This window comes from Oncorhynchus mykiss, chromosome 11 (assembly GCF_057628025.1).
Source record: "Oncorhynchus mykiss isolate SJ-2025 chromosome 11, ASM5762802v1, whole genome shotgun sequence".
Classification (NCBI taxonomy): Eukaryota; Metazoa; Chordata; class Actinopteri; order Salmoniformes; family Salmonidae; genus Oncorhynchus; species Oncorhynchus mykiss.
Genome location: NC_143032.1, coordinates 51,832,682 through 51,859,181, shown reverse-complemented (window position 1 = coordinate 51,859,181; position 26,500 = coordinate 51,832,682). Strand labels below are relative to the sequence as shown.

At 43.2% G+C, this 26,500-nt stretch overlaps 1 protein-coding gene and 1 pseudogene across 2 annotated transcripts; both read left to right on the top strand.

Annotated features, from left to right (window-relative positions):
- Window positions 1-9,288: 9,288 nt before the first annotated feature.
- LOC110535845 (UDP-glucuronosyltransferase 2A2) lies at window positions 9,289-14,867 on the top strand. The gene is made up of 2 exons (XM_036935665.2): window positions 9,289-9,814; window positions 13,197-14,867. The coding sequence occupies exon 2, from the start codon at window positions 13,211-13,213 to the stop codon at window positions 14,792-14,794; it is 1,584 nt and encodes a 527-aa protein (XP_036791560.2). The 5' UTR covers window positions 9,289-9,814; window positions 13,197-13,210; the 3' UTR covers window positions 14,795-14,867.
- Window positions 14,868-22,660: 7,793 nt separating this feature from the next.
- LOC110535844 (zinc finger and BTB domain-containing protein 26-like) lies at window positions 22,661-25,487 on the top strand (annotated as a pseudogene). The gene is made up of 3 exons (XR_016484309.1): window positions 22,661-23,053; window positions 23,790-23,957; window positions 24,140-25,487. The product of XR_016484309.1 is annotated as a zinc finger and BTB domain-containing protein 26-like (transcript).
- The last annotated feature ends 1,013 nt before the right edge of the window (window positions 25,488-26,500 follow it).

Genomic DNA, 26,500 nt, shown 5'->3' with positions numbered 1-26,500 from the left:
GTATGATATGTTTCGTATGGTTACATAAGTCATACGGTTGCTAATTAGCAACTTTTCAACTACTTTTAAGCTACTTAGCCAACCTAACCCTTCCCCTAACCTTAACCCTTTAGCCTAACGTTAGCCAACATTAGCTAGAATTCCTAACATATTGTACGTTTTGCAAATTTGTAACATATCATACGAATTGTAATTCATAACATATCATATGAAATGGGTGTTGGACATCACAAATTAATACATACCATACAAAACGTAAAATATACTTAATGGCGTGTTTCGGATTTCCCTACAGAATAAAATGAAATGCTCTGAGACCAGATTGTCTTATTTATTTTAAATATTTGTATATTTATATTTTTTCAGCTAAGATTTAAACTCCGACATAATTAGTATGCAGATTAACATTCCCTCACTTTAGATCTGAAAATGGATACAATAAGATATTGGTGTAGGTTTATGTTTCTTGGTATTAGTAATTTCGGAATCAGCGTCTTGGTGAATTGTAGCTGAGAGAAATCAACTCCACCATATATACATCTCAATGGAGTTGCGTTGCGATGGGTGTCGGGGTGGTGTACCCCAACTACATCAACTCACTGTCAGTCGATACTTGTAAAAAAAACACAATTGCTTCATTTTTTACCGTGTACCTATGTTTGCCCTGTTTAACTGTGAGCTTTTCTTTGGGTGCTGCAATCTGTAGTTTTCGTAAAAAAAACGTCATTCTATGTGACGTCTGTCAAATTGCGTCGCATAATCCACTGTTATCCAATCAAGTAGTTAGCAACTTCAAACATCCAATACCACTAGATACTTTTAGAAATATAAACCATTTATAACTTACTGTGTACCTGTGCTTGTCTTGATTGTTATAGAGTTATCAGTGGGAGTTGGAATCCATCTTTTTAAAAATAAAAAATTATGGATTGAAGCATCCAAAGAAATGTTTGCAGTTGCACAGGACAGACCAGATAAGCATTACATAATAGACATTTTTACAAGTATCGACTGATAGTGATTCGGTGTAGTCAGAAGTACACTCTGACAACATTCATCGTAACTCAATTCCATTGAGATGTGTATGCAGTGCGATCGTAAAGTATTCAGACCCTTTGACTTTTTCCACATTTTGTTACGTTACAGCCTGACTTTAAAATGTATAAAATAAAAAACATTCTCATCAATCTACACACAATACCCCATGATGACAATGCGAAAACAGGTTTTTTGAATTTTTTTGCAAATGTATAAAAAATACAAAACAAAAATACCTTATTTACATAAGTATTCAGACCCTTTGCTATGAGACTCGAAATTGAGGTCAGGTGCATCCTGTTTCCATTAATCATCCTTGAGATGTACCTACAACTTGATTGGAGTTCACCTATGGTCAATTCAATTGATTGGCCATGACTTGGAAAGGGACACACCTGTCTATATAAGGTCCCACAGTAGACAGTGCATGTCAGAGCAAAAACCAAGCCATGAGGTCGAAGAAATTGTCCGTAGCGCTCTGAGACAGGATTGTGTCGAGGCCCAGATCTGGGGAAGGGCACCAAAAAATGTATGCAGCATTGAAAGTCCCAAGGACACAGTGGCCTCCATCATTCTTAAACGGAAGAAGTTAGGAACCACCAAGACTCTTCCTAGAGCTAGCCACCCAACAGAACTGAGCAAACGAGGGAGAACGGCCTAGGTCAGGGAGTGACCAAGAACCCGATGGTCACTCTGGCAGAGCTCCAGAGTTCCTATGTGGAGATGGTAGAACCTGCCAGAAGGACAACCATCTCTGCAGCACCCCACCAATCAGGCCTTTGTGGTAGAGTGGCCAGACTGAAGCCACTCCTCAGTGAAAGGCAAGACACCCCGCTTGGAGTTTGACAAAAGGCACCTAAAGACTCTCAGACTCTCAGACCATGAGAAACAAGATTCTTTGGTCTGATGAAACCAAGATTGAACTCTTTGGCCTGAAAGCCAAGCGTCACTTCTGGAGGAAACCTGGCACCATCCCTACAGTGAAGCATGGTGGTGGCAGCATCGTGCTGTGTGGATGTTTTTCAGCGGCAGGGACTGCGAGACTAGTCAGGATCGAGGGAAAGATTAACGGAGCAAAGTACAGAGAGATTTTTAATGAAAACCAGCTCAGGACCTCAGACTGGGGGCAAAGGTTCACCTTCCAACAGGACAACAACCCTAAGCACACAGTCAAGACAACACAGGAGTGGCTTCGTGACAAGTCTCTGAATGTCCTTGAGTGGCCCAGCCAGGGCCCGGACCTGAACCCAATCTAACATTTCTGGAGAGACTTGAAAATAGCTGTATAGCGATGCTCCCCATCCAACCTGACAGAGCTTGAGTGGATATTCAGAGAATAATGGGAGACACTCCCCAAATACAGGTGTGCCAAGCTTGTAGCAACATACCCAAGAAGACTGTAATCGCTGCCAACGGTGCTTCAATAAAGTTCTGAGTAAAGGGTCTGGATACTTATGTAAATGTCATATTTCAGGTTTTATTTTTGATGTATTTGCAAAAAAATCTAAAAACCTGCTTTTGCTTTGCCATTATGGGATATTGTGTGTAGATTGATGAGGGGGGAAAACAATTTAATAACATTTAGAGTAAGGCTGTAACGTAACAAAATGTGGAAAATGTCAAGGGGTCTGAATAGTTTCTGAATGCACTGTATGGTGGAGTTGCGTTCTCAGCTAGATGAATTGGTGTATAAGTCAGACAAGGATGAGATGAGCCTTGTAATGAACTGTATGTGTGACTAGTAGGGCTGTTCCCAACTAAAAACTATCTTGTTCGCCTGTTTTTTTTCGATGTGAAACCTGTATTTTCCCATATACAGACACAACCTATGAGTTTTAATACAATCACCAATATATGCATTGAGCTTGTCTGATGCTGTAAACTCACTGTTTAATGAAATAAGAAACAAATGACTCAATGGAGTCAGACATCAAGATAACCTATTCCGACCATCCTCCTCCTGCTCCTACTGGCTTTCACAGATTCTGCCATTACTCTCCTGAAGTTGCCGATAATAGGCTACTTGAGGAGTCGGCAAACTTTCTCATGTGGAATGTCAATTTATCTTACCATTCCTACCGATCTGCATGACAGGTATGGTTTTCACATAATCTAGAAGAAAAAGAAACACACACCTATTTAGGCGAGGTGCTGGCTAGCGGAGTAGAAAACTTGAAAATAAAAGAGAGGCGCACACTCTAGATATCCTGATGAAGACAGCTTGGCTGTCGAAACGTTGGTAATTGCATTTTTGCATCTGAGCTCCTAGAGTGTGCGGCTCGCTTTCTTTTTCATGGTTTTCATATACACATTTTAATTTATAATGATTAATGTGTTTTATCAAAATGATATCCAAATCTAAATGAAAAGGATACTAGCATAAATACTAACTTATATTGCCAACTATGTAAAAAATTGCCTATAAAGTCAACAAATAAAAACATTGCAGCCTGCAGGTAGAAAATATCCTGTTACAAATAAATATCCTATAAATCACATTGACTCTGCACCGCATGTCTGCATCAAACCTGAAACATTGTATCAACTATTAACTTGGGACTGGCCTGAAGCTCCTTGCAACTGGCCTGAAGCTCCTTGCAACATTGTATCAAATATTCTGGGCCCTCATAGTTTCCTGCACCAGTGAGCGCCTGACAGAGGACACACAGCTGTAGGCTATTTGTGCAAGGGATAAGTAGTAATTAGGTAGGCCTATTTTATGTTTCCACTGTCATTTTTCCCCCTTTCAGCTGAGTGGTTATCGAAAGAGAGCTGGAAAGATTTTTCAAATAGCTTACATTGAGGAATTATTGTCATTCTCAATGGATGTAAAAACAGACTTAGTTTGCTTGCTGTTTTGAGGTGAAGAAAACATTACTTTGAGAAGCTCCACAGCTCATTGGTGGTGGTGCATTAAGCCAATCAGAAATACTATCAGGTCCCCAAATGGGCACATTTATATGCCTACATTTACGCGCAGGCCAGGTATCCTATAGGCCTATTTATATGCGTAATCAGGTGCGTGTCTTTACTCAACATTGACAGGAGAGCTCCAAACAAAAGACAATGACTAAATTGACAACTTGTAAATAGAATGAAATAAACCAAAACGTGTTTCTCACAAGTGTAGCATATGTTGTGCACTCTGCAAACAACGTGACCACTCTGACAACAAGAACGGTAAAAGACTGGAATAATAATATATTGAACGCATTAACAGACATCACCAAACAAACATTTGTACTGTGGATTAGGAATTCAGGGTAAATGTTCTACTGGTGATGATATATGTAATGGGGCATTGATATACACTAAGAATCAAACACAAACAATTCACACAATAAAGTTATGAAACAATGAATGTGCACAACAATGAATGTCCCCCCCCCCCCCCCCCCCCCCCCCCCCTCCTCTTCTTGGACTGTGCCATCCAGCAGCCTCCGCAATGGAGGTTCACTGAGACCATGATCAACCGCAGGGTAGTGGACGAATCGAGCGAGATGGAGCAGATCGAGGAGAGCAAGAAATTAGCTCATCAGCTCCATTAGTTTATCTACATTATCTTCATCATCATCACACACAGAGCCTTGGACCTCCATTCTGGTTGGAAACATGTGAAAGATAGCTTTTTATTCCCTAGCCACATTGACTAAGGACGGTCTGAGAGTCGACCAACGAGATGTCTGACCACCTGTCTCTGGACATACAGTAACTGTAAACTAGTGTGATTACTGTTGTAAAATGTGTGGGGTCAACGTATAATCAATATTGGGAACATAAAATCTTGGGGTTTATTTGAGAAATAGTGAACAGATTTCCTGCATCTTTAATGGTGTTTTTTTGTGTGCTTTAATATTGGTGATGAGGTGAGCCTAAGTCTGGACTAGAAGTGTGTATGTTTTTATGTGAGCAGGAGGGTATGAGAGATCCCTTCAACATCCTCCTATTTTACATTTAGTTGACTTCATGGCATGTAGTAGCTTTAACTGTACATTCTTAACCAAAATGTATCTATAGTATAGTTGCATACATTTTGTTATCCAAATCCCATGTAAACACATGGAATTGGAACTGTGCAACTTTATGCAAAATGTGAACTCAGTTTGATTATATAAAAAAAGGTCAGCATAACAAGTACATTATTTTACCCACCAAATTAGAGAATTGTTGTAGATCTTAATGCTTTCACCTCTATCACAGTGGTGAAACAAGGCTATTTGGAAACCATATGATAGAAGAAGCTGGAACTGAAAATAATAGGGAGGCAGAAACCTTGCTCAGACTTCGCTTTGTGCACAGGGGCATTGTCAAGCAGAAACAGGAAAGGGCCTTCCCCAAACTGTTGAAAATGGTGGAAGCACAGAATCATCTAGAATGCCATTGTATGTTGTAGTTTTAAGATTTTCCCTCACTGGAACAGTGAACCATGAAAAACAATCCCAGGCCATTATTCCTCCTCCACCAAACTTTGTATTCGGGAAGGTAGCATTCTCCTAGCATCCGCCAAACCCAGTTTCGTCCTTCGGACTGCCAGATGGGACGCGTGATTCATCACTCCAGAGAACGCGTTTGCACTGCTCCAGAGTGCAATGGTGGTGAGCTTTACACCTCTCCAGCCGCCGTTTAGCATTGAGTATGGTAATCTTAGGCTGTGTGCGGCTCCTCGGCCACGGAAACCCATTTCATGAAGCTCCCGACGAACAAATATTGTGCAGACGTTGCTTCCAGAGACAGTTTGGAACACCGTAGTGAGTGTTACAACCAAGGACAGACGATTCTTGCACGCTACGCGCTTCAGCACTCAGCGACAACGTTCTGTGAGCTTGTGGGCCCTATCACTTCGCGGCTGGGCCGTTGTTGGTTTTAAACGCATCGACTTCACAATAACAGCATTTACAGTTGACCGGGGCAGGGCAGAAATGTGACGAACTGACTTGTTGGGAAAATGGCATCCTATGACGGTGCCACGTTGAAAGTCACTGAGCTCTTCAGTAAGGCCATTCTTACTGCGCCATTCGGTGTGCTCGGTTTTTGTACACCTGTCAGCAACGGGTGTGACTGAAATAGCCGAATCCACTAATTTGAAGGTGTCCACATACTTTTGTGTATATATAGTGTATCTACCTTAAGTACACTATGTAACAGTATGCTAATCTCTACCGATAATCCATCAGATTTACAGTATGTATGCTGATGTCATGATAGTAATTTAGAATCTAGTCTATTGACAATATTAAATATTCATTTTCATTGTTCTCTATATTGTTGAATGACTCAATGGGCCCCTGACATACATTTTCACAATACAAAGACTATGACATAGTGTCGGTGGTGAACTAGGAGGGCTTCGTGCGGCAGGATAAAGAGAAACTATCGGGGTGCATAGCAGCACCATAAATAGACTCATGTGAGTCATATCCATGTTGAACATAATGTTCTATTCTTTTTTTAAACTGTCAATGTGAGTTAAATGCCAAACAAAAGTTTATGAATGGCTTTGTCGTACAGTCATACTTTTTTGAGAACAATTGAATGGAAGCTAAAACAATGTCATGGGGGGGGCTGTGGTTACTCATGGCATTCATTTATGAGGTCACACACGCAAGCATGCATACACGCAGGTATGTTCGCACACTCCGACACAGACACACACACACACGCGCAGGTGTAAACAGACAACGATAGAAAGACACGCCTACAGTATATTATCAAACAGGTAATAGGCTACATGAAGAGTCGGCAAACTTTCTCATGTGGATTGTAAATGTATCTTACCATTCCTACCGATCTGCATGCCAGTTATGGTTTTCATATGCACATGTCCGTGTTTAATTTAGAATGACGTCTTCTTATCTCAAAATCATTGATGTGGTTCATCAAAATCCTATTCAAATCTAAATGAAAATGATACTAAGCATAAATAGTAACTTTTATTGCCATTGCCAACTAAAAATAGCCTATGAAGCCAACAAATAAAACACATTGCAGTCTGCCGGTGGAAAAACTAGAAAGACACACATACAGTATATTAGCAAACAGGTGCCGTTCAAATGATAACATATATTTCTTCCTAAAAAGGTATAAGAAGGCGTTATTACATGAACCTGACTGTCACCAAAACTCAGTTAATTATGTGCTTTCCTGTCCAACAAGCTTTCTCTACCCTTAACCTTGTTCTGAACACCTCCAAAACGAAGGTCATGTGGTTTGGTAAGAAGAATGCCCCTCCTCCCACAGGTGTTATTACTTCCTCTGAGGGTTTAGGGCTTAAGGTAGTCACATACAAGTACTTGGGAGTATGGCTAGACCGTGCACTGTCCTTCTCTCAGCACATATCAAAGCTGCAGGTTAAAGTTACATCTAGACTTGGTTTCCTCTATCGTAATCGCTCCTCTTTCACCCCAGCTGCCAAACTATTCCTGATTCAGATGACCATTTTACCCATGCTAGATTATGGAGACATAATTAATAGATCGGCAGGTAAGGGTGCTCTTGAGCGGCTAGATGTTCTTCACCATTCGGCCATCAGATTTGCCACCAATGCTCCTTATAGGACACATCACTGCACTCTATACTCCTCTGTAAACTGGTCATCTCTGTATACCCATCGCAAGACCCACTGGTTGATGATTATTTATAAAACCCTCTTAGGCCTCACTCCACCCTATCTGAGATATCTACTGCAGCCCTCATCCTACCCATACACACCCGTTCTGCCAGTCAGATTCTGTTAAAGGCCCCCAAAGCACACACATGCCTGGGTCGCTCCTCTTTTCAGTTCGCTGCAGCTAGAGACTGGAACGAGCTGCAACAAACACTCAAACTGGACAGTTTTATCTCAATCTCTTCATTCAAAAACTCAATCATGGACACTCTTACTGACAGTTGTGGCTGCTTTGTGTGATGTATTGTTGTCTCTACCTTCTTGCCCTTTGTGCTGTTGGGTGTGCCCAATAATGTTTGTACGATGTTTGTGCCGCTACCATGTTGCGTTGCTACCATGTCATGTTGTGATGCTACCATGCTGTGTTGCTGCCTTGCTATGTTGTTGTCTTATAGGTCTCTCTTTGTGTTGTGTTGTCTCTTTTATTGTGATGTGTGTTTTGTCCTATATTTATTTTGTTTTTATTTTTAATTTTTAATCCCAGGCCCCGTCCCCGCAGGAGGCCTTTTGCCTTTTGGTAGGCCGTCATTGTAAATAAGAATTTGTTTTAGCCTAGTTAAATAAAGGTTAAATAAAAATAAAACGTCAAATATGTAGTTACAATACAAGTATATAACCACATCACAGTCTGCCAAATCCTGGAAACTCTGTGTAAAATCACGAAAGTAGTTTGCACAATGGCACAATGTTAATTGATGCCCACTTCTGCAGTTGCATTTGTCGGTATGGTGTGGGAATAGTGCTTTAGGTAGTGTGTCCTCAACTCATGGAAGCACTATTGTGCAGAATATATCTGGTGAATATTTTCTACAGTAGCCTGTATTATATTGTATGAGTGGACTGCCACCCTGTGGCAAAGTCTGACCTGTAATATTCTAGACTCGATTCAACCCAAACCTACATTGCTGTATCTCCAAAGCACTGTAGCTCTTTTTCCCATGGTCAAATAAAATCAAAGAATGAACAATGTAAAAACCTCATGCTACCAACTACTACTACCAAGTAGACTCCCTTTCACGGGTACACACTTTTACCTTTCAGAATAAGAAGTGTGCACAGGCATGCAGTAATTTGTATAAAGACACTGAAAACACTGCTACGGTGTTATGCAAACTGAATTATCCATGAATTATGGCCCATCATACTTACTGTATAACCTGTGACTGTATTCAAATTACATTTATATCAAACTTCATTTGGAGCAGGCTACACAGAGTACTTGGGAGAATAGCAATGAATGACTGAAACATGTGGACCCAGCCTACTGCATCTTTTAATCTTACAAAGACATCTCCGAGACCTTTTCTTAAATGTACAAGGTAGAGTCTTATGTGACATTATGTCATCAGTTCAAAGGTATGACTTTCCCCTAGTACTCTGTTTTCCTACTTTCTTTAGTGAGTGAGCCAGGTTCAATGGTCGCCATTGGATCCTAATCAAATCCAATCCAATCAAATGGTGTGCCTTTTAACCAATTGGACACAGGGTCAACCTAAAGCATTATGGGCTGGACTAAACATAAAGCATTATGCTCTGGACTAAATTGCATTTGAATCATGACTAATCATAATTTTCAGTAGTTTCATTAGTGAATTATTCCTGTACTACTGTACTACTGTATGGTTAATGTTCATTTTAAAAGCAACGGTTGTTAATCTTAATTTTAAGTAATAGACCAAAGGCATGTTGTAACCATGCAATGTTCATGAAATCAAATGTGTAGTTATTGCCCCCAAAAAATCTGAATTATACCTATTCCAGGATTTATTCAACCTGGGTATGGCTAACGGAGACAAATATTAGCGTTGAAAAAAAAATATTTTAGATTTTCTAACTAACTCCATAATTATGTGCATGTTGAACTAGTGACCATTTCTTAATACAGAACGGGAAGCCAACATGTGAACGCCTTGTGTAATTACAGGGGTGTTATGCTGCATGCTAGAACCTGTGAACTTTGAACAAGAGAGCACAGATTAGTTGTGGCAGCATAGGTTAGGTTACATACAGCCAGATGACTGCTTTCACTCGGATGTGAGGGGAAAAACTGCTGTTTGGGAGGTTGGCCAAACATCACCTTGGATTTTAGGCTACCTGCAGACATATTTTTTGGTGAGTGTTTATGTGAAGCAACATTTCTAGTTGAAAGTAACAGTTTTAAGTAATGGAATATGGGAATAGTTTAGCTTGTTGTTAAAACAGTTGCTGAGTACCTAGTGTTGAAAACATGGTATAATCAGATTTACAACGTTTTCAAATGAACTAATTGGAACTAATATCTACCGTATGTATACAGAGAACAATTGAAGAGCTATAAACTTATATAGAAGAACTACAAACTTGACCTGATTCAATTGCCTTAATACAATCTCAAGAAGCATTCTCCAAAAACTTTTGTAGTTCTACAAATCCAAATAAAACTCTGTATCTGTAAAAACGGCTAGCAGGACCATGTAAAAACGGCTAGTGGGATGGCTAGCAGGACCATGTAAAAACGCCTAGCAGGACCATGTACAAACGGCTAGTGGGATGGCTAGCAGGACCATGTGAAAAACACCTAGCAGGACCATGTAAAAACGCCTAGCAGGACCATGTAAAAACGGCTAGTGGGATGGCTAGCAGGACCATGTGAAAAACACCTAGCAGGACCATGTAAAAACGCCTAGCTGGAGCTCGTCTGAGCGGTCGACTGTGAATGACCTCACGCGAGATTAATTTATGCTGATTGCTAAGGTTCTGCTCACTACAGTGTTGTCCGGTTAGAACACGATGTTGAGGCCCATTACTCTCTTAATTGTCACAACCACACACAAACACAGCTGCTTCCATTGAAGGTGGTTCTTTACAGGGGTGCCACTTTGGTTTTAGAAGTGGGAGGGGGGAATAACCTAGCGGGGAATCTGCGGTCCTCCCCCAAAAGACTAAATCAAATCAAATCAAATGTATTTATATAGCCCTTCTTACATCAGCTGATATCTCAAAGTGCTGTACAGAACCCCAGCCTAAAACCCCCAAACAGCAAGCAATGCAGGTATAGAAGCACGGTGGCTAGGAAAAACTCCCAAGAAAGGCCAAAACCTAGGAAGAAACCTAGAGAGGAACCAGGCTATGAGGGGTGGCCAGTCCTCTTCTGGCTGAGCCGGGTGACGATTATAACAGAACATGGCCAAGATGTTCAAATGTTCATAAATGACCAGCATGGTCAAATAATAATAATCACAGTAGTTGTTGAGGGTGCAACAAGTCAGCACCTCAGGAGTAAATGTCAGTTGGCTTTTCATAGCCGATCATTAAGAGTATCTCTACCGCTCCTGCTGTCTCTAGAGAGTTGAAAACAGCAGGTCTGGGACAGGTAGCACATCCGGTGAACAGGTCAGGGTTCCATAGCCGCAGGCAGAACAGTTGAAACTGGAGCAGCAGCACGGCCAGGTGGACTGGGGACAGCAAGGAGTCATCATGCCAGGTAGTCCTGAGGCATGGCCCTAGGGCTCAGGTCCTCCGAGAGAGAGAATTAGAGAGAGCATACTTAAATTCACACAGGACACCGGATAAGACAGGAGAAGTACTCCAAATATAACAGACTGACCCTAGCCCCCCGACACATAAACTACTGCAGCATAAATACTGGAGGCTGAGACAGGAGGGGTCAGGAGACACTGTGGCCCCATCCAATGATACCCCCGGACAGGGCCAAACAGGCAGGATATAACCCCACCCACTTTGCCAAAGCACAGCCCCCATACCACTAGAGGGATATCTTCAACCACCAACTTACCATCCTGAGACAAGGCCGAGTATAGCCCACAAAGATCTCCGCCAAGGCATAACCCAAGGGGGGCGCCAACCCAGACAGGAAGATCACGTAAGTGACTCAACCCACTCAAGTGACGCACCCCTCCTAGGGACGGCATGGAAGAGCACCAATAAGCCAGTGACTCAGACTATATTAAACAACTTCTGTAAAAATACTTGTCAAACCAATGCAATAATAACACTTATGGCAATAATGAATAATACTACATATGATAAACAATACGCAAAGCAGTATTGGCAACTCCAACATGGAATAATAGTAACAGCCAAACAGTAAAACATATGGCTGAAACTTATCAAAGTCACTTGAAGTAATTAGTGATAATTACCTGTTATTAGATAGCATGTAATACCTCCAATAAAGGGACATTGTTGGAGTAACTTCCATCCACTACAGAGTCTGTCCCTCCTGGTGTTACATAACATGAGCATGAATCCTGGTCCAGATGTAGAGAGAACTTGCACACCTTTATAGTAATGTGCCTGAAGGCTTGAGTCCATTTTGGGAAGGACTGGTAGAATTGTGATAGCATTGGAAGTCTTCATAGCAATAAACAGTGTCTCAACGTTTTCAATTGTATGTTGGTTATTTATTTACTTGATTCATTGAAGCGGTGCACTCCGTTTGCGTTTCAGTAACGTTTCTGTGAGTCTACTGTAATTTATTGGCTTCTGTGCTGGCAGTAATTTACTGCAAATGTACAGCAACCTACTGGCTACTGGGCTGCCAGTAAATTAGTGTAAAAATTTCAGGAAATGTTTTATAGCATACATGCAATACACTTTGTTCAGGTATCAGTGCTGTTGTTGATTTGTGTTTGTACTGTTGGTCTAAGTCTGCTTCTGGTGAACACCTAGGCTAATTCTTTCCGTGAAGACCAATAATGTACTCTATTCATATGTTAATCAGGTATATTATACTGAACAAAAATATAAATGCAACAATTTCAACGGTTTTACTGAGTTACAGTTACAGTTCATCAGTCAATTGAAAAACATTTATTAGGCCCTAATCTATGGATTTCACATGACTGGGCAGGGGCGCAGCCATGGGTGGGCTTGGGAGGGCATAGGCCAATTAGAATGAGTTTCTCCCCAAAAAAGGACTTTATTACAGTTTATCCTCAGTTTCATCAGCTGTCCGGGTGGCTGGTCTCAGATGATACCGCAGGTGAAGAAGCCGGACGTGGAGGTCCTGGGCTGACGTGGTTACATGTGATCTACGGTTAAGAGGCCGGTTGGAAATACTGCCAAATTCTCTAAAACGACATTGGAGGCAGCTTATGGTACATAAATTAACATGAAATTCTCTGGCAAAAGCTCTGGTGGAAATTCCTGCAGTCAGCATGCACCCTCACTTAAAACTTGAGACATCTGTGGCATTGTGTTGTGTGACAAAACTGCACATTTCAGTGGCCTTTTATTTAACCCAGCACAAGGTTCACCTGTGTAATTGTCAACACTTTACATGTTGTTTATATTTTTGTTCAGTATAAGTAAATATGTATAAGCTAATCAATATAAGAGGGTTCACAAATAATTACGTTTTCCGTTGTAATTTTGAGTAATTTTTTTAGAATTGATGTGTTTGAGAATAACAGGCAACCAACTAGAACCTATTAATAGGAAATAAGAGATGTAGTAACTACTAACTACTCTTCCCTTGTATCTTCTATCAAAGGACTCACCTTAGAAATGCATCAACCAGCCCTGGTCACGGTTACGGTGCTGCTCTTCTATCTGACCACTGTCTATGGGGGGAAGGTGCTGGTCCTCCCATTGGATGGAAGCCACTGGGTGAACATGAAAGTCATCGTTGAAGAACTGCACTCCAGAGGCCATAGCATCACAGTGATTCGTCCATCCGCCAACTGGTACATCAAGGAGAAGTCCCCTCATTACTCGTGTATCACCATCCCTGCATCTGGTGGAGGAATTGACGAGAAGATCTTTAGTTCGTTTGTGACCAGATTACTGCAGATCCAAAGGGAGGGTGGAGGTTTCTGGTCTCGTATGAGTCTGGAGCTTGAGGTGGTGAAGCAGTTCTCTGAGTCAAACAGGGAATTGATTGAGATGATGACTATGATATTTGAAGATAACGAGCTAATGCAATCGATTCACGATGGAAACTATGATCTGGTTCTGACGGATCCTGCCACTGGTGCGGGCACGTTACTGGCACACCGCCTTGGTCTTCCTCTTGTCTTCAATGTCAGATGGACAATCCAGGGTGAGGGTCACTTTGCAATTGCCCCCTCACCTCTCTCATATGTCCCAGTACCAGGAGCAATGTTGACGGACAAAATGACTTTTCAGGAGAGAGTCAAAAATGTTCTGTTTTATCTTTTTACAAAGGTTCAAACTGCATACATCACAGACCCTAACTACATTCCGTTCGTCCATCGATACTTTGGCCCTGATGTTCACTTCATGTCATTGTTCCAGGCAGCAGACATCTGGCTCATGAGGAATGACTTCACCTTTGAGTTTCCTCGTCCCACCATGCCAAACGTGGTCTATGTGGGTGGCTTCCAGTGCAAGCCCTCCAAGCCGCTTCCCCCGGACATGGAGGACTTTGTCCAGAGCTCCGGGGACCATGGGGTCATCATGATGTCCCTCGGGACCTTGGTGGGACAACTTCCTGAGGACATCGCTGAGGACATCGCCACTGCTTTTGCCAAACTGCCTCAGAGGGTTGTCTGGAGGCACACTGGGAAGAGACCTGCCTCCCTGGGTAACAACACCTTACTGGTGGACTGGCTCCCCCAGAACGACCTCCTAGGACACCCCAAGACCCGAGCCTTTGTCGCCCACGGTGGCACCAATGGAGTCCAGGAGGCCATCTACCATGGTGTCCCCATCGTCGGCCTCCCATTGATGTTCGACCAGCAGGATAACCTCAACAGGTTGAGGGCTAAGGGAGTGGCTAAGATAGTGGACATCGCCACCGTAGACAGAGACATCTTCCTGGAGGCAGTGAAGGCTATTCTCTATGAGCCGTCCTACAGGGAGGCAATGCAAAGGCTCTCCAGGCTGCACAGGGACCAGCCTATGAAGCCACTGGACCGCGCAATGTTCTGGATCGAGTTTGTCATGAGGAACAAAGGAGCGGCACATCTGAGGACAGAGTCCTACAAGATGTCCTGGTTCACCTACCACTCTATGGACGTCATAGCCACGCTACTGGCCATTGTGTTGTTCATAATACTGGTTATCACTTTTGCTGTAAGGTTTTTGTGGTGTAAGGTGTTTTGTAGGATTAAAGTGAAACATGAATGATATAGATGTGTTTTGAGGTGTTTTTAAATATTTATAAATTACGAAATTATAAATAAATATATAGTTAATCAAATATTGAAATTATTTTTTTCTGATATTCTTTCTAAAACCTTCTTTTCAGCAACATCAAGAAGGCCACAATAATCTATGCTGGTATTTTAAACAATACAGTAGGCTACTTTTGGCAATATATCTTTGCATTCCATTTTTTTATGTCACCCTCACATTAAGATTTGTGCTTCAAATATAATATTACCTTATGCTGTTAATGTTGTACTACAGCAACAAAACTGACTTGAGTTGTGTGGTTGAGAGAGAGGGATAGAGGAGTCTCTTGTTGGGTGGTCCTTTGCATGGGGTGATGTAAGTTTCCTTCAACAATCAGTCTTCCAGATAGATGACACAGACACAGGAACCTTGGTATAAAACTCTTTAGTAATAAAATGCAATTGCAGACAGAGATTCGCATACAGAATACCTCCGTAGCCTGTAGTAAAGGTGGTGAAACAGGAGACAATACTCTTTATACTAGTTGGTGTGGACAACCTACCATCAATCATACTTTAGCATTGTTGCATTGGATTAGAGACAAAGTATCTAAGATGAGAAAAACCTGTCTAGACTGTGGTTTCTCACTCCACTATAAGCCATCAACCACACCTGTGTAGTCTCAGGCCCTTTGCTACTTTCGGAACATCTCGGCCTTGAGGCTGCGTGACTATCAGCAGGTGCAGGCAGTTCTCAGCCTGAGAACTAAAGCAGTACATCTTCATTACCCGATACCTTTCCATCATTGCGCATTGCAAGCATACAAAGGTTATCACATATATAGAGTAATCATGGCATTGGTGTAGCCCCAGGGTAACCTCCAACATTCCCCCCGTTGAAACTACCTAGTCTCATATAACCATGTACAGAGATCGACGTCAGACATTTGGAACTTTTAACCATTCACATATAGGTAGTATAGTAATCATCCTCTGGGTCAGTTGGGCGAGCAAGAAGGTCATAGTTGGGGTCAACACCAGTGGCCTCATAGTATTCATCATAGGAGGCAGGTAAAGCCAATACCATTATACCATTCTTCACTGCCCATTTACCAAGACAACAAAACATCTAAACACAGCAAAAGCATATCAACACAGGAACTACAAATGATAAGATGCCCATAACATTTCCAAAGTTCCCAGTGAACCATTTACCCATCCTGGTCAGAACACCATCGTCAGTAGGGCTGGGAGTATTAGAGAGCTTAGACATAACAAGCAGGATTTTGGTCATGTTATCGGAGGAGTCAGGAAGTAACATTATGCATTCGTCATCGAGGTCCAATCCCAGGGCCTTACACTTGCCTCCCTGTGCTGTCAGCAGGTAATCCAAAGCCAAACTGCCTAGCTGTAACTGCCTTAAGATTCTGGACATCCAGGGAGAGCTGGCTAAAACCCTTGTAGGCCAAATTAATATGAGCTTGTAGCGAGTAAGTCAAATTATTAATCCATTTACCTAAAATGGATACACCAATGGTAGGAATAATGGAGATACCGAATATCTCAGCTGGTTTAAGGACATGGCCATACTGTCACGCCCTGACCTTTGACATCTCTGTTTTTCTATATATTTTGGTTAGGTCAGGGCGTGACTAGGGTGGGTACTCTAGTTTTTGTATGTCTAGGGTTTTTGTATGTCTAGGGATTTTTGTATGTCTATGTTGGCCTGACATGGTTCCCAATCAGAGACAGCGGTTTATCGTTGTCTCTGATTGGGGATCATATTTAGGTAGCCATTTTCCTCATTTGTGTTGTTGGATCTTGTCAATGTATAGTTGCCTTAGTGCACATCTGTAGCTTCACGTTTAGTTTCGTTGTTTTGTTAGGTGAGTTTCAGTTTATAAAAAATATGTGGAACTCTACTCACACTGCGCCTTGGTCTCATCATTATGACAAAGGAGATCCTGGATGGAAAAGGACCCTGGACGCAGGCCGGGGTAAGGAGGAGATAGAGGCAGCGAAAGCGGAACGGCGATGATACGAGGAGATAGCTCAACGGAGCAAGCACGAGAGGCAACCCCAATAATCTTTTCTTTGGGGGGGGGAACATGGAGCCAGTCAGGGAGTTGACTGAGGAGCTTGACGCAAGATTCCGGAGAGAGGTGCTGGCATTGAGAGCGCTGCAGAGCGGGCGTGCTGAGGTGCGTGTCATCAGCCCGGTGCCACCTGTACCGGTCCCACGCATCAGGTATCCAGTGCGCATCCACAGTCCAGTATGTCCTGTGCCTCTTCCCCGCACTCGCCCTGAGGTGCGTGTCACCAGCCTGGTACCACCAGTGTTGGCACCACCCATCAGGCCTGGTGCGCCTCCACAGTCCAGAGCTTCCGGCAACAGTCCCCAGTCCAGAGCTTCCGGCGACAGTTCCCAGTCCAGAGCTTCCGGCGACAGTTCCCAGTCCAGAGCTTCCGGCGCCAGTTCCCAGTCCGGAACCTCCAGCAACGGTCCCCAGTCCGGGGTCTCCAGCGACGGTCCCCAGTCCGGGGCGTATAGCGACAAGCTGCAGTCTAGAGTCTTCAGCAACGAGCTACAGTCCATTACCAGATAGCCTCTACCTCCGCAAATCCACATAAACCCACAGGGTTATCCCATACCATCGTTTAGAGCAAGATAGGTCACTCTAGTAATTAAATAGGAGACATCCACTAAATGCCAGCCATAGGATGTACTAATATTTTACCTGCGTTCTTCTTCAGGGAGGTAGCCTGCATAAGATTTACAATGCACTGTTACACCCACAGCCAAAGAGCCATTGTTACAGATACAGTGCCTTGCGAAAGTATTCGGCCCCCTTGAACTTTGCGACCTTTTGCCACATTTCAGGCTTCAAACATAAAGATATAAAACTGCATTTTTTTGTGAAGAATCAACAACAAGTGGGACACAATCATGAAGTGGAACGACATTTATTGGATATTTCAAACTTTTTTAACAAATCAAAAACTGAAAAATTGGGCGTGCAAAATTATTCAGCCCCTTTACTTTCAGTGCAGCAAACTCTCTCCAGAAGTTCAGTGAGGATCTCTGAATGATCCAATGTTGACCTAAATGACTAATGATGATAAATACAATCCACCTGTGTGTAATCAAGTCTCCGTATAAATGCACCTGCACTGTGATAGTCTCAGAGGTCCGTCAAAAGCGCAGAGAGCATCATGAAGAACAAGGAACACACCAGGCAGGTCCGAGATACTGTTGTGAAGAAGTTTAAAGCCGGATTTGGATACAAAAAGATTTCCCAAGCTTTAAACATCCCAAGGAGCACTGTGCAAACGATAATATTGAAATGGAAGGAGTATCAGACCACTGCAAATCTACCAAGTCCTGTCCGTCCCTCTAAACTTTCAGCTCATTCAAGGAGAAGACTGATCAGAGATGCAGCCGAGAGGCCCATGATCACTCTGGATGAACTGCAGAGATCTACAGCTGAGGTGGGAGACTCTGTCCATAGGACAACAATCAGTCGTATATTGCACAAATCTGGCCTTTATGGAAGAGTGGCAAGAAAAAAGCCATTTCTTAAAGATATCCATAAAAAGTGTCGTTTAAAGTTTGCCACAAGCCACCTGGGAGACACACCAAACATGTGGAAGAAGGTGCTCTGGTCAGATGAAACCAAAATTGAACTTTTTGGCAACAATGCAAAACGTTATGTTTGGCGTAAAAGCAACACAGCTGAACACACCATCCCCACTGTCAAACATGGTGGTGGCAGCATCATGGTTTGGGCCTGCTTTTCTTCAGCAGGGACAGGGAAGATGGTTAAAATTGATGGGAAGATGGATGGAGCCAAATACAGGACCATTCTCAAAGAAAACCTGATGGAGTCTGCAAAAGACCTGAGACTGGGACGGAGATTTGTCTTCCAACAAGACAATGATCCAAAACATAAAGCAAAATCTACAATGGAATGGTTCAAAAATAAACATATCCAGGTGTTAGAATGGCCAAGTCAAAGTCCAGACCTGAATCCAATCGAGAATCTGTGGAAAGAACTGAAAACTGCTGTTTACAAATGCTCTCCATCCAACCTCACTGAGCTCGAGCTGTTTTGCAAGAAGGAATGGGAAAAAATTTCAGTCTCTCGATGTGCAAAACTGATAGAGACATACCCCAAGCGACTTACAGCTGTAATCGCAGCAAAAGGTGGCGCTACAAAGTATTAACTTAAGGGGGCTGAATAATTTTGCACGCCCAATTTTTCTGTTTTTGATTTGTTAAAAAAGTTTGAAATATCCAATAAATGTCGTTCCACTTCATGATTGTGTCCCACTTGTTGTTGATTCTTCACAAAAAAATACAGTTTTATATCTTTATGTTTGAAGCCTGAAATGTGGCAAAAGGTCGCAAAGTTCAAGGGGGCCGAATACTTTCGCAAGGCATGTATTGTAGTGTGTAGGTTTACAAAAATTAAGTGCTATTTCTTTTTGCTGTTTACCTCTGGGTTGACACTGAGTTGGCTTTGAATTTTGCAGATTCATCCAGGGCTTCTACTTGCCAGTCCCAATGGAGCCAAGAACGTCGCAGCTCTCACCCTCCCATTACCTAAGTGAATGTCACGCCCTGGCCATAGAGAGGCTTTTTATTCTCTATTTTGGTTAGGCCAGGGTGTGCATTCTATGTCCTTTTTTCTATGTTTTGTATTTCTATGTCTTGGCCTGGTATGGTTCTCAATCAGGGACAGCTGTCTATCGTTGTCTCTGATTGAGAACCATACTTTTGTACCCTTTTCCCCCACCTGTTTTGTGGGAAGTTAACTTTGTAGTTGTTCAGAGCACATAGCCCAAAGCTTGTTCCCCAAAACTCTGATTTCCTTGTCAATAGGATGGAGACGGAGCAAGACTTTGAGTTCCATGTCAATAGGATGGAGACGGAGCAAGACTTTGAGCAACTAGAGAAGCAGTCTCAAAGTGTGGATGCACAGAATCTGATGGTGAAATAGAAATTTATTTTGACATTTAATTTACACTGTAGATTTAGTCAGCATTTTTCACACAACCTAAAGTGATACAATTAGTTAATTCTACTCTTACAAGCAATGCCTGTAGAATTGTATTTTTTAAGTAGTCATACTGAGACAGTGGTTACTGCATAACTTCCAGCGTTTCAAACAAACTCTCTTGACACAGAAGGTTAAGCAAAATTGCTGATAAGGACACAAAGGATTGTGCCAACAAGGTAATGAACAGGTATGTCATATCTTGAGAATGGATCAAATAACAAAGTCATTTTAAAGGTATCGTTAGTGACACAAACTGTCTGCAACAAAGACAGTACATACAAGAGCCTAATCTCCTCAGCAGTTTGAAAGTGTTCAATTCACAAAGTACATCCTATGTGTGCTTGACTTTCAGGCTCTTTACCAATGGCCTGATGTCCTCGTTCCACTTCAACGGCCATCGCGCAAAGCGGGGATTAGGAAACACAACTGTGTACTCTGTTGTCAACGATACCTACAAACATGTCATTATTCTGTAGTATATTTTGCATTAATAACTGGGTGGTTTGAGCCTTGAAAGCTGATTGGCTAACAGCCATGGTATAGTTAAGCAATAATACAGGAGAGCCCATGTGTTATGATGACATTTTTATCATGGCTGTGAGTGTCATATCCAAACAAGCAAAGTCCTCTGGGTTTTGTGGTACCGTAACCACAAAATACATGGTTACAGTCTGTATCCAGGCATGCTGAGTTGCGCTGTGCATAAGTAAAGCCTTTACTACACCCTCCCATTGCTTAGAGGGTCACTAAGGTCGCACAATCAAAATAACATGCTCTGTCTGTTTTAATAGACTAGATTCTTATTTTGTCTTATAAACTTGTCACGCCCTGATCTGTTTCACCTGTCCTTGTGCTTGTCTCCACCCCCCTCCAGGTGTCACCCATATTCCACATTATCCCCTGTGTATTTTTACCTGTGTTTTCTGTCTGTCTGTGGCCAGTTTGTCTTGTTTGTCCAAGCCTACCAACGTTTTGTCTCAGCTCTTGTTTTTCCCGAGTCTCTCTTTATCACGTCCTCCTGTTTTTTTACTTTTGCCTGTCCCGACCCTGTACCCGCACGCCTGACCACTGCCTGTCTCTGACCCTGAGCCTGCCTGCCGTCCTGTACCTTTGCTCCACCTCTGGATTACCGACCTCTGCCTGACCTGAGCCTGCCTGCTGTCCTGTACCTTGGCCTCTGCTCTGAATTATCGACCCCTGCCTGCCTTGACCTGTCGTTTGCCTGTCCCTGTGGTTACAATAAACATTGTTACTTCACACAGTCTGCACTTGGGTCTTCCCTTGATTCCTGATAGTACGAACTGGCCATTACTGACCCAGTAGACTTGGACCAGCTCCGCAACGCCATCTCCTCCAAAGGAGCCCTCATTGGTAGACACGAGGAGATGCTTTGTGGTCTGATGGAAGGGTTCCAGGACGTGGCCAAACTTCATGACCTAGCATTGGATGCTTTGCGGGAGTGATTCCGTGGGTTGCCTACTAGGCAGCCTACCACCGCGGTAACCTCCCAGCCCCTCAGTAACTCGGCTGGTAGCAGCACGGTCACCCCAGTTTCCCGGGAACCCCGCTTACCTCCCCCGGAGTGCTACAATGGAGATTCCAGAACTTGCCGGGCCTTAATATCCCAGTGCTCCCTCGTTTTCGAGCTGCAGCCTTCTTCTTTCCCCTCGGACCACTCGAAGATGGCGTACATTATTACGCTGATGTCCGGGAGGGCACTCGCCTGAGCCACGGCAGTGTGGGAGCAACAATCTGTCGTCTGCTTCATTCTGGAGGCATTTGTAGCGGATTAAAGGCGGGGGTAAAGGACGAGCTTGCAGCACAGGAACTACCGATGGATCTCGACTCACTCATCGGCTTAACCATCCAGCTCCATTGACGGTTTCGGGAACGTAGGAGGGAGAAGAGGTCTGATTGCAGTCACTCAAGGATCCCACTTTGCATCTGATGAACTCCAGAAGTCCTCAAGAGGATTCGAGCTTACCCGAGTTCCTTCAAGAGCCTCCGAAGACTGCCGAGGCCGGGTCACAGTCTCGTTACCCATCGCGTCACAAAAGCCACAGCCCTTGCAGAGCAAGGGGAACAACTACTTCAGGTCTCAGAGCGAGTGACTTCACCGATTGAAACGCTATTAGCACGCACCACCGCTAACTAGCTAGCCATTTCACATCGGTCACTTCACCCCCACCTACAGTCGTGGCCAAAAGTTTTTAGAAACGTCATGTAATGAGTAGTGTGATTGTTAATGGAAAATAATTAGACTATTTTTTGGTTACTGCATCCATGTGTATAGGCTACAAGTACATTGAAATTATGATCTTTGCAAGTCTTTAAAACAAGCCCTAAAAAATGTATTGTGGGTGTCTTTTCAACGACATGAAACATACGTATTTTCGACATATGTCTTTTCAACTTTAACTTTCAACCAAAACCGAAGGTATTTTAACCGTCGGGCAAAATCGTATTTTCAACGTCTTTTTAACGACAGTTTGCTGGGTGGGATACCGGAGACGCGTTGGTTGGGAATTTTGGGGAGGAGGTGAGTCAGGCAGTGCGTCCCTTCTCAGAGCCGCGAGGCTATGTCACAATGGGACGTCGGACTCTCCGGCATCATCGTATGTGGACTATGATATAGCTTTAGGTCCTTGGGACCACTCACTCACAGTTAGTCTGACCACTAGCTGTAATGGCTCTCTACCGCTTTAAAAAAGGCATCCCTCTCTAGACCGCTCTAGTTGAGAGAGTGGCGCCCCTCCCTACTCTTCCGCACTGTTTTTCAAGACGACTCTATATTGAAAAGTAGATCCATCTAAATCGGTTTTACCGGGAGATAGCCAGATTTCGTGGAGGGATTTTCCTATTGGCAATAGACGATAGTTGAATATTTTCTCTAGCGCTGAAATGTTGTAATGCCGTTGTCTTTACATTCGGCAAACAGTGGTGAAATATGGCCACTGTTTTAGAGCAGCATCCAGATTCACTTGAAGAAAATGAACACCGACTAGACATTTGATTTTGCTCGGTCGTTTCTCTAAACAATGAATGACGTTTTACTGTGTTTGTTAGATTTTACTCCAAAGGGACTAACATTTTTTGTTAATGTTCATCAAACATTAGTTTGTCTTCCAACGAATTGGCTATCGAAGGGTCGCGCGTTAACCAGGCTATATATCCTCTTCACAGCAGCCTAATAACAATCCTCATATTACCACGTGAGATTGGAGATTTTGATATTGTTTTAGTACCTGCTATGTTGGATTTTTCATATTGATCTCTTATAATTACAGCATTATTGTTCAATTATCTGTTTTGTAATATGTTATGTCGTGAGCTCATATTTATTTTGTCAAGTTTGGGACTGCTTTATTGCACCCTCGACAACCACTGTGATTATTATTATTTGACCCTGCTGGTCAACATCTTGGCCATGTTCTGTTATAGTCTCCACCTGGCACAGCCAGAAGAGGACTGGCCACCCCTCATAGCCTGGTTCCTCTCTAGGTTTCTTCCTAGGTTCTGGCCTCTCTAGAGAGTTTTTCCTAGGCACCTTGCTGCTACACCTGCATTGCTTGCTGTTGGGGTTTTAGGATGGGTTTCTGTACAACACTGAGATATCAGCTGATGTATGAAGGATTTTATAAATAAATTTGATTTGATTTGACTATGAGTTTTGAGTAATTGTGCACTTCTTCACGTGATACTGCATTGCTCAGAAATCCAAATAAAAGTTGTACTCCTCATGCTTTGAGCCTTTATAATGTCTTATGAGCATGTATGACATATTCAACTGTCTCAAACTGGCTGTTATTAAGTCAGGATCATTCAGATAATAATACCATATAAGGGGGTCATATGCTTATGACAAGTCATAAAATGCATTTAAACTGCAGCATCTTCCATATACCTGTTATCAAATGTATTGCCATTGTATCTGCTCTCTTCCACCAGGCCTGCAGGCAGCTGCAGTAAGCCACCATGTCCATGGCCCAGCAGCAGAACCAGGTGATCCTCCAGTTCCACTTCGGAACCTTCGGAGACTCCATGCTGCAGAAGATGAACCTGCTCCGCCACCAGACCAGATTCTGTGATGTCACTGTGCGCATCAATGACCTGGAGGTGCGTGTCCATCAATCACCTGTGTTTTTGCACTTTTTAAGCATTCTATGCTGCTTTTACTGTTTACCATGTTTTTTTAAATCTATTTAGGTTATTATTGTATTATGCACATGACCTTGAGTTGCAGTCTCTGTATGAATTGTGCTATACAAATAAAGTTTTTCTATCAATATTATAATTAGGTCCCAGGTCACAAGGTGGTGTTGGCAGCTGGATCTCCCTTCCTCCGGGACCAGTTCTTTCTGCAAGACTCATCCACGAGGGAGGTCCAGATCTCCATGATCCAGGAGGCGGAGGTAGGCCATCAGCTGCTCCTGTCCTGCTACACGGGAACCCTGGAGCTGCCTGAGATAGAGCTGGTCAACTACCTAACTGTGGCCAGCTTCCTCCAGATGGGCCACGTAGTGGAGCAGTGCACCCAGGCTCTCAAGAAGTTCATCCAGCCGCACCCCTGCCAGGTGAAACAGCAGCCTCGGGAGGAGGAAGAAGATGGAGAGACTCTCAGAGCCTCTCGTGCCCAGAGACTGCAGGAGCTGCCCCAAGCACAGGTAGTGCATTGTGAGGTGGAGGAGGATGATGAAGACGATGATGATGATGTGACAATTCAGCTGATGACCCCTCCCCAGAGGCAGAAGCGAGACAGGAGTGAGGGCGAGGAGAGCCCCATCACCATCGTAAAGGTGGAGTCCGTGTGTGAGCGGGTGTCTGAGATGTCTGAACGCCCCTCTACCTCCACCGCAGTGCGCTTCCCGACCAGCCCCCCATTGTTGATACACTCCCCCGAGCCCCAGCACTCCCTCATCAACTCCACAGTGGACACCTGGGCTAGAGAAATGACCATGCCACCCATGCCAGGATACCCACTCAGCCCCCTTCCACTGCCCACCTCAGCCACAGGGAGACCCAATCTGGGGGGGCACCTACGAAACTCAGACAAATCCCTTCAGTGGTACCACCAGTGCCCGCGTGTTCCGCCAGTTCGAGAACTACGCCAACCACCTCAAGATGCACAAGCTGTTCATGTGCCTGCTGTGTGGCAAGATGTTCACCCAGAAGGGTAACCTGCACCGTCACATGCGGGTCCACGCTGGCATCAAGCCCTTCCAATGCAAGATCTGTGGCAAGACCTTCACTCAGAAATGCTCTCTACTGGACCACCTGAACTTACACAGCGGAGACAAGCCCCATCGCTGTAACTACTGCGACATGGTGTTTGCACACAAGCCCGTGCTCCGCAAACACCTCAAACAAATCCATGGCAAGAACAGCTTTGACAACGCCAACGAGAGGAGCCAACTACACAACGGGATTCTGGACTTTGAGTATGGGCGTCTGCAGGACTGTAGCATGGACAATAAGCCTGTTCTGGTGGGTGACTCTCTGTAGCACTGTATCGCTTTACATTTCTGCTCACAAATCAATAGCTGCGTAGTAGTGTTAGCTGAATTGTAAACCACACTGTAAAGTACTTGAAGGTATAACACTGAATACTAGAAGAAGAGTTACTGTAAAATGAGTACCAAAAATATGAACTGAAATGATTTGTCCTCATAAGTATTGTTTTGGCTAAGGAAGCCTACAGTAGAACCAAAGTGATGATAGTGTGTCTGTAGAACATGTTTTTATTGTCAATGATGCCTCTTTTGGAAATGGGGTAGACGATATACACTACTGTTCAAAAGTTTGGGGTCACTTAGATATGTCCTTGTTTTTGAAAGAAAAGCAAAAAATGTTTGTCCATTTAAAATAACATCAAATTGATCAGAAATACAGTGTAGACATTGTAAATGTTGTAAATGACTATTGTAGCTGGAAACGGCGGATATTTAATGGAATATCTACAGTTGAAGTTGGAAGTTTAAATACACCTTAGCCAAATACATTTCAACTCAAGTGTTTCACAATTCCTGATATTTAATCCTAGTATAAGTCCCTGTTTTTATGGTGGATTTGGAGCAGTGGCTTCTTCCTTGCTGAGCGGCCTGTCAAGTTATGTTGATATAGGACTCATTTTACTGTGGACATAGATACTTTTGTACCTGTTTCCTCCAGCAAGGTCCTTTGCTGTTGTTCTGAGATTGGTTTGCACTTCTCACACCAAAGTACGTTCATCTCTAGGAGACAGAACACATTTCCTTTCTGAGCGGTATGATGGCTGCGCGGTCCCAATAGTCATACTATTGTTTGTACAGATGAACGTGGTACCTTCAGGCGTTTGGAAATTGCTCCCAAGAATGAACCAGACTTGTGGAGGTCTTGGCTGATTTATTTTGATTTTCCCATGATGTCAAGCAAAGATGCACTGAGTTTGACAGTAGGCCTTGAAATACATCCACAGGTACACCTCCAATTGATCAGAAGCTTCTAAAGCCATGACATAATTTTCTGGAATTTTCCAAGCTGTTTAAAGGCACAGTCAACTTAGCATCTGTAAACCTCTGACCCACTGGAATTGTGATACAGTGACTAATTTAAATAATCTGCCTGTAAACAATTGTTGGAAAAATTACTTGTGTCATGCACAAAGTAGATGTCCTAACCGA

What these genes read in the sequence shown, in the direction of transcription:
- LOC110535845 (XM_036935665.2), top strand. Translation starts at nt 13,211, where the DNA reads ATGCATCAACCAGCCCTGGTCACGGTTACGGTGCTGCTCTTCTATCTG.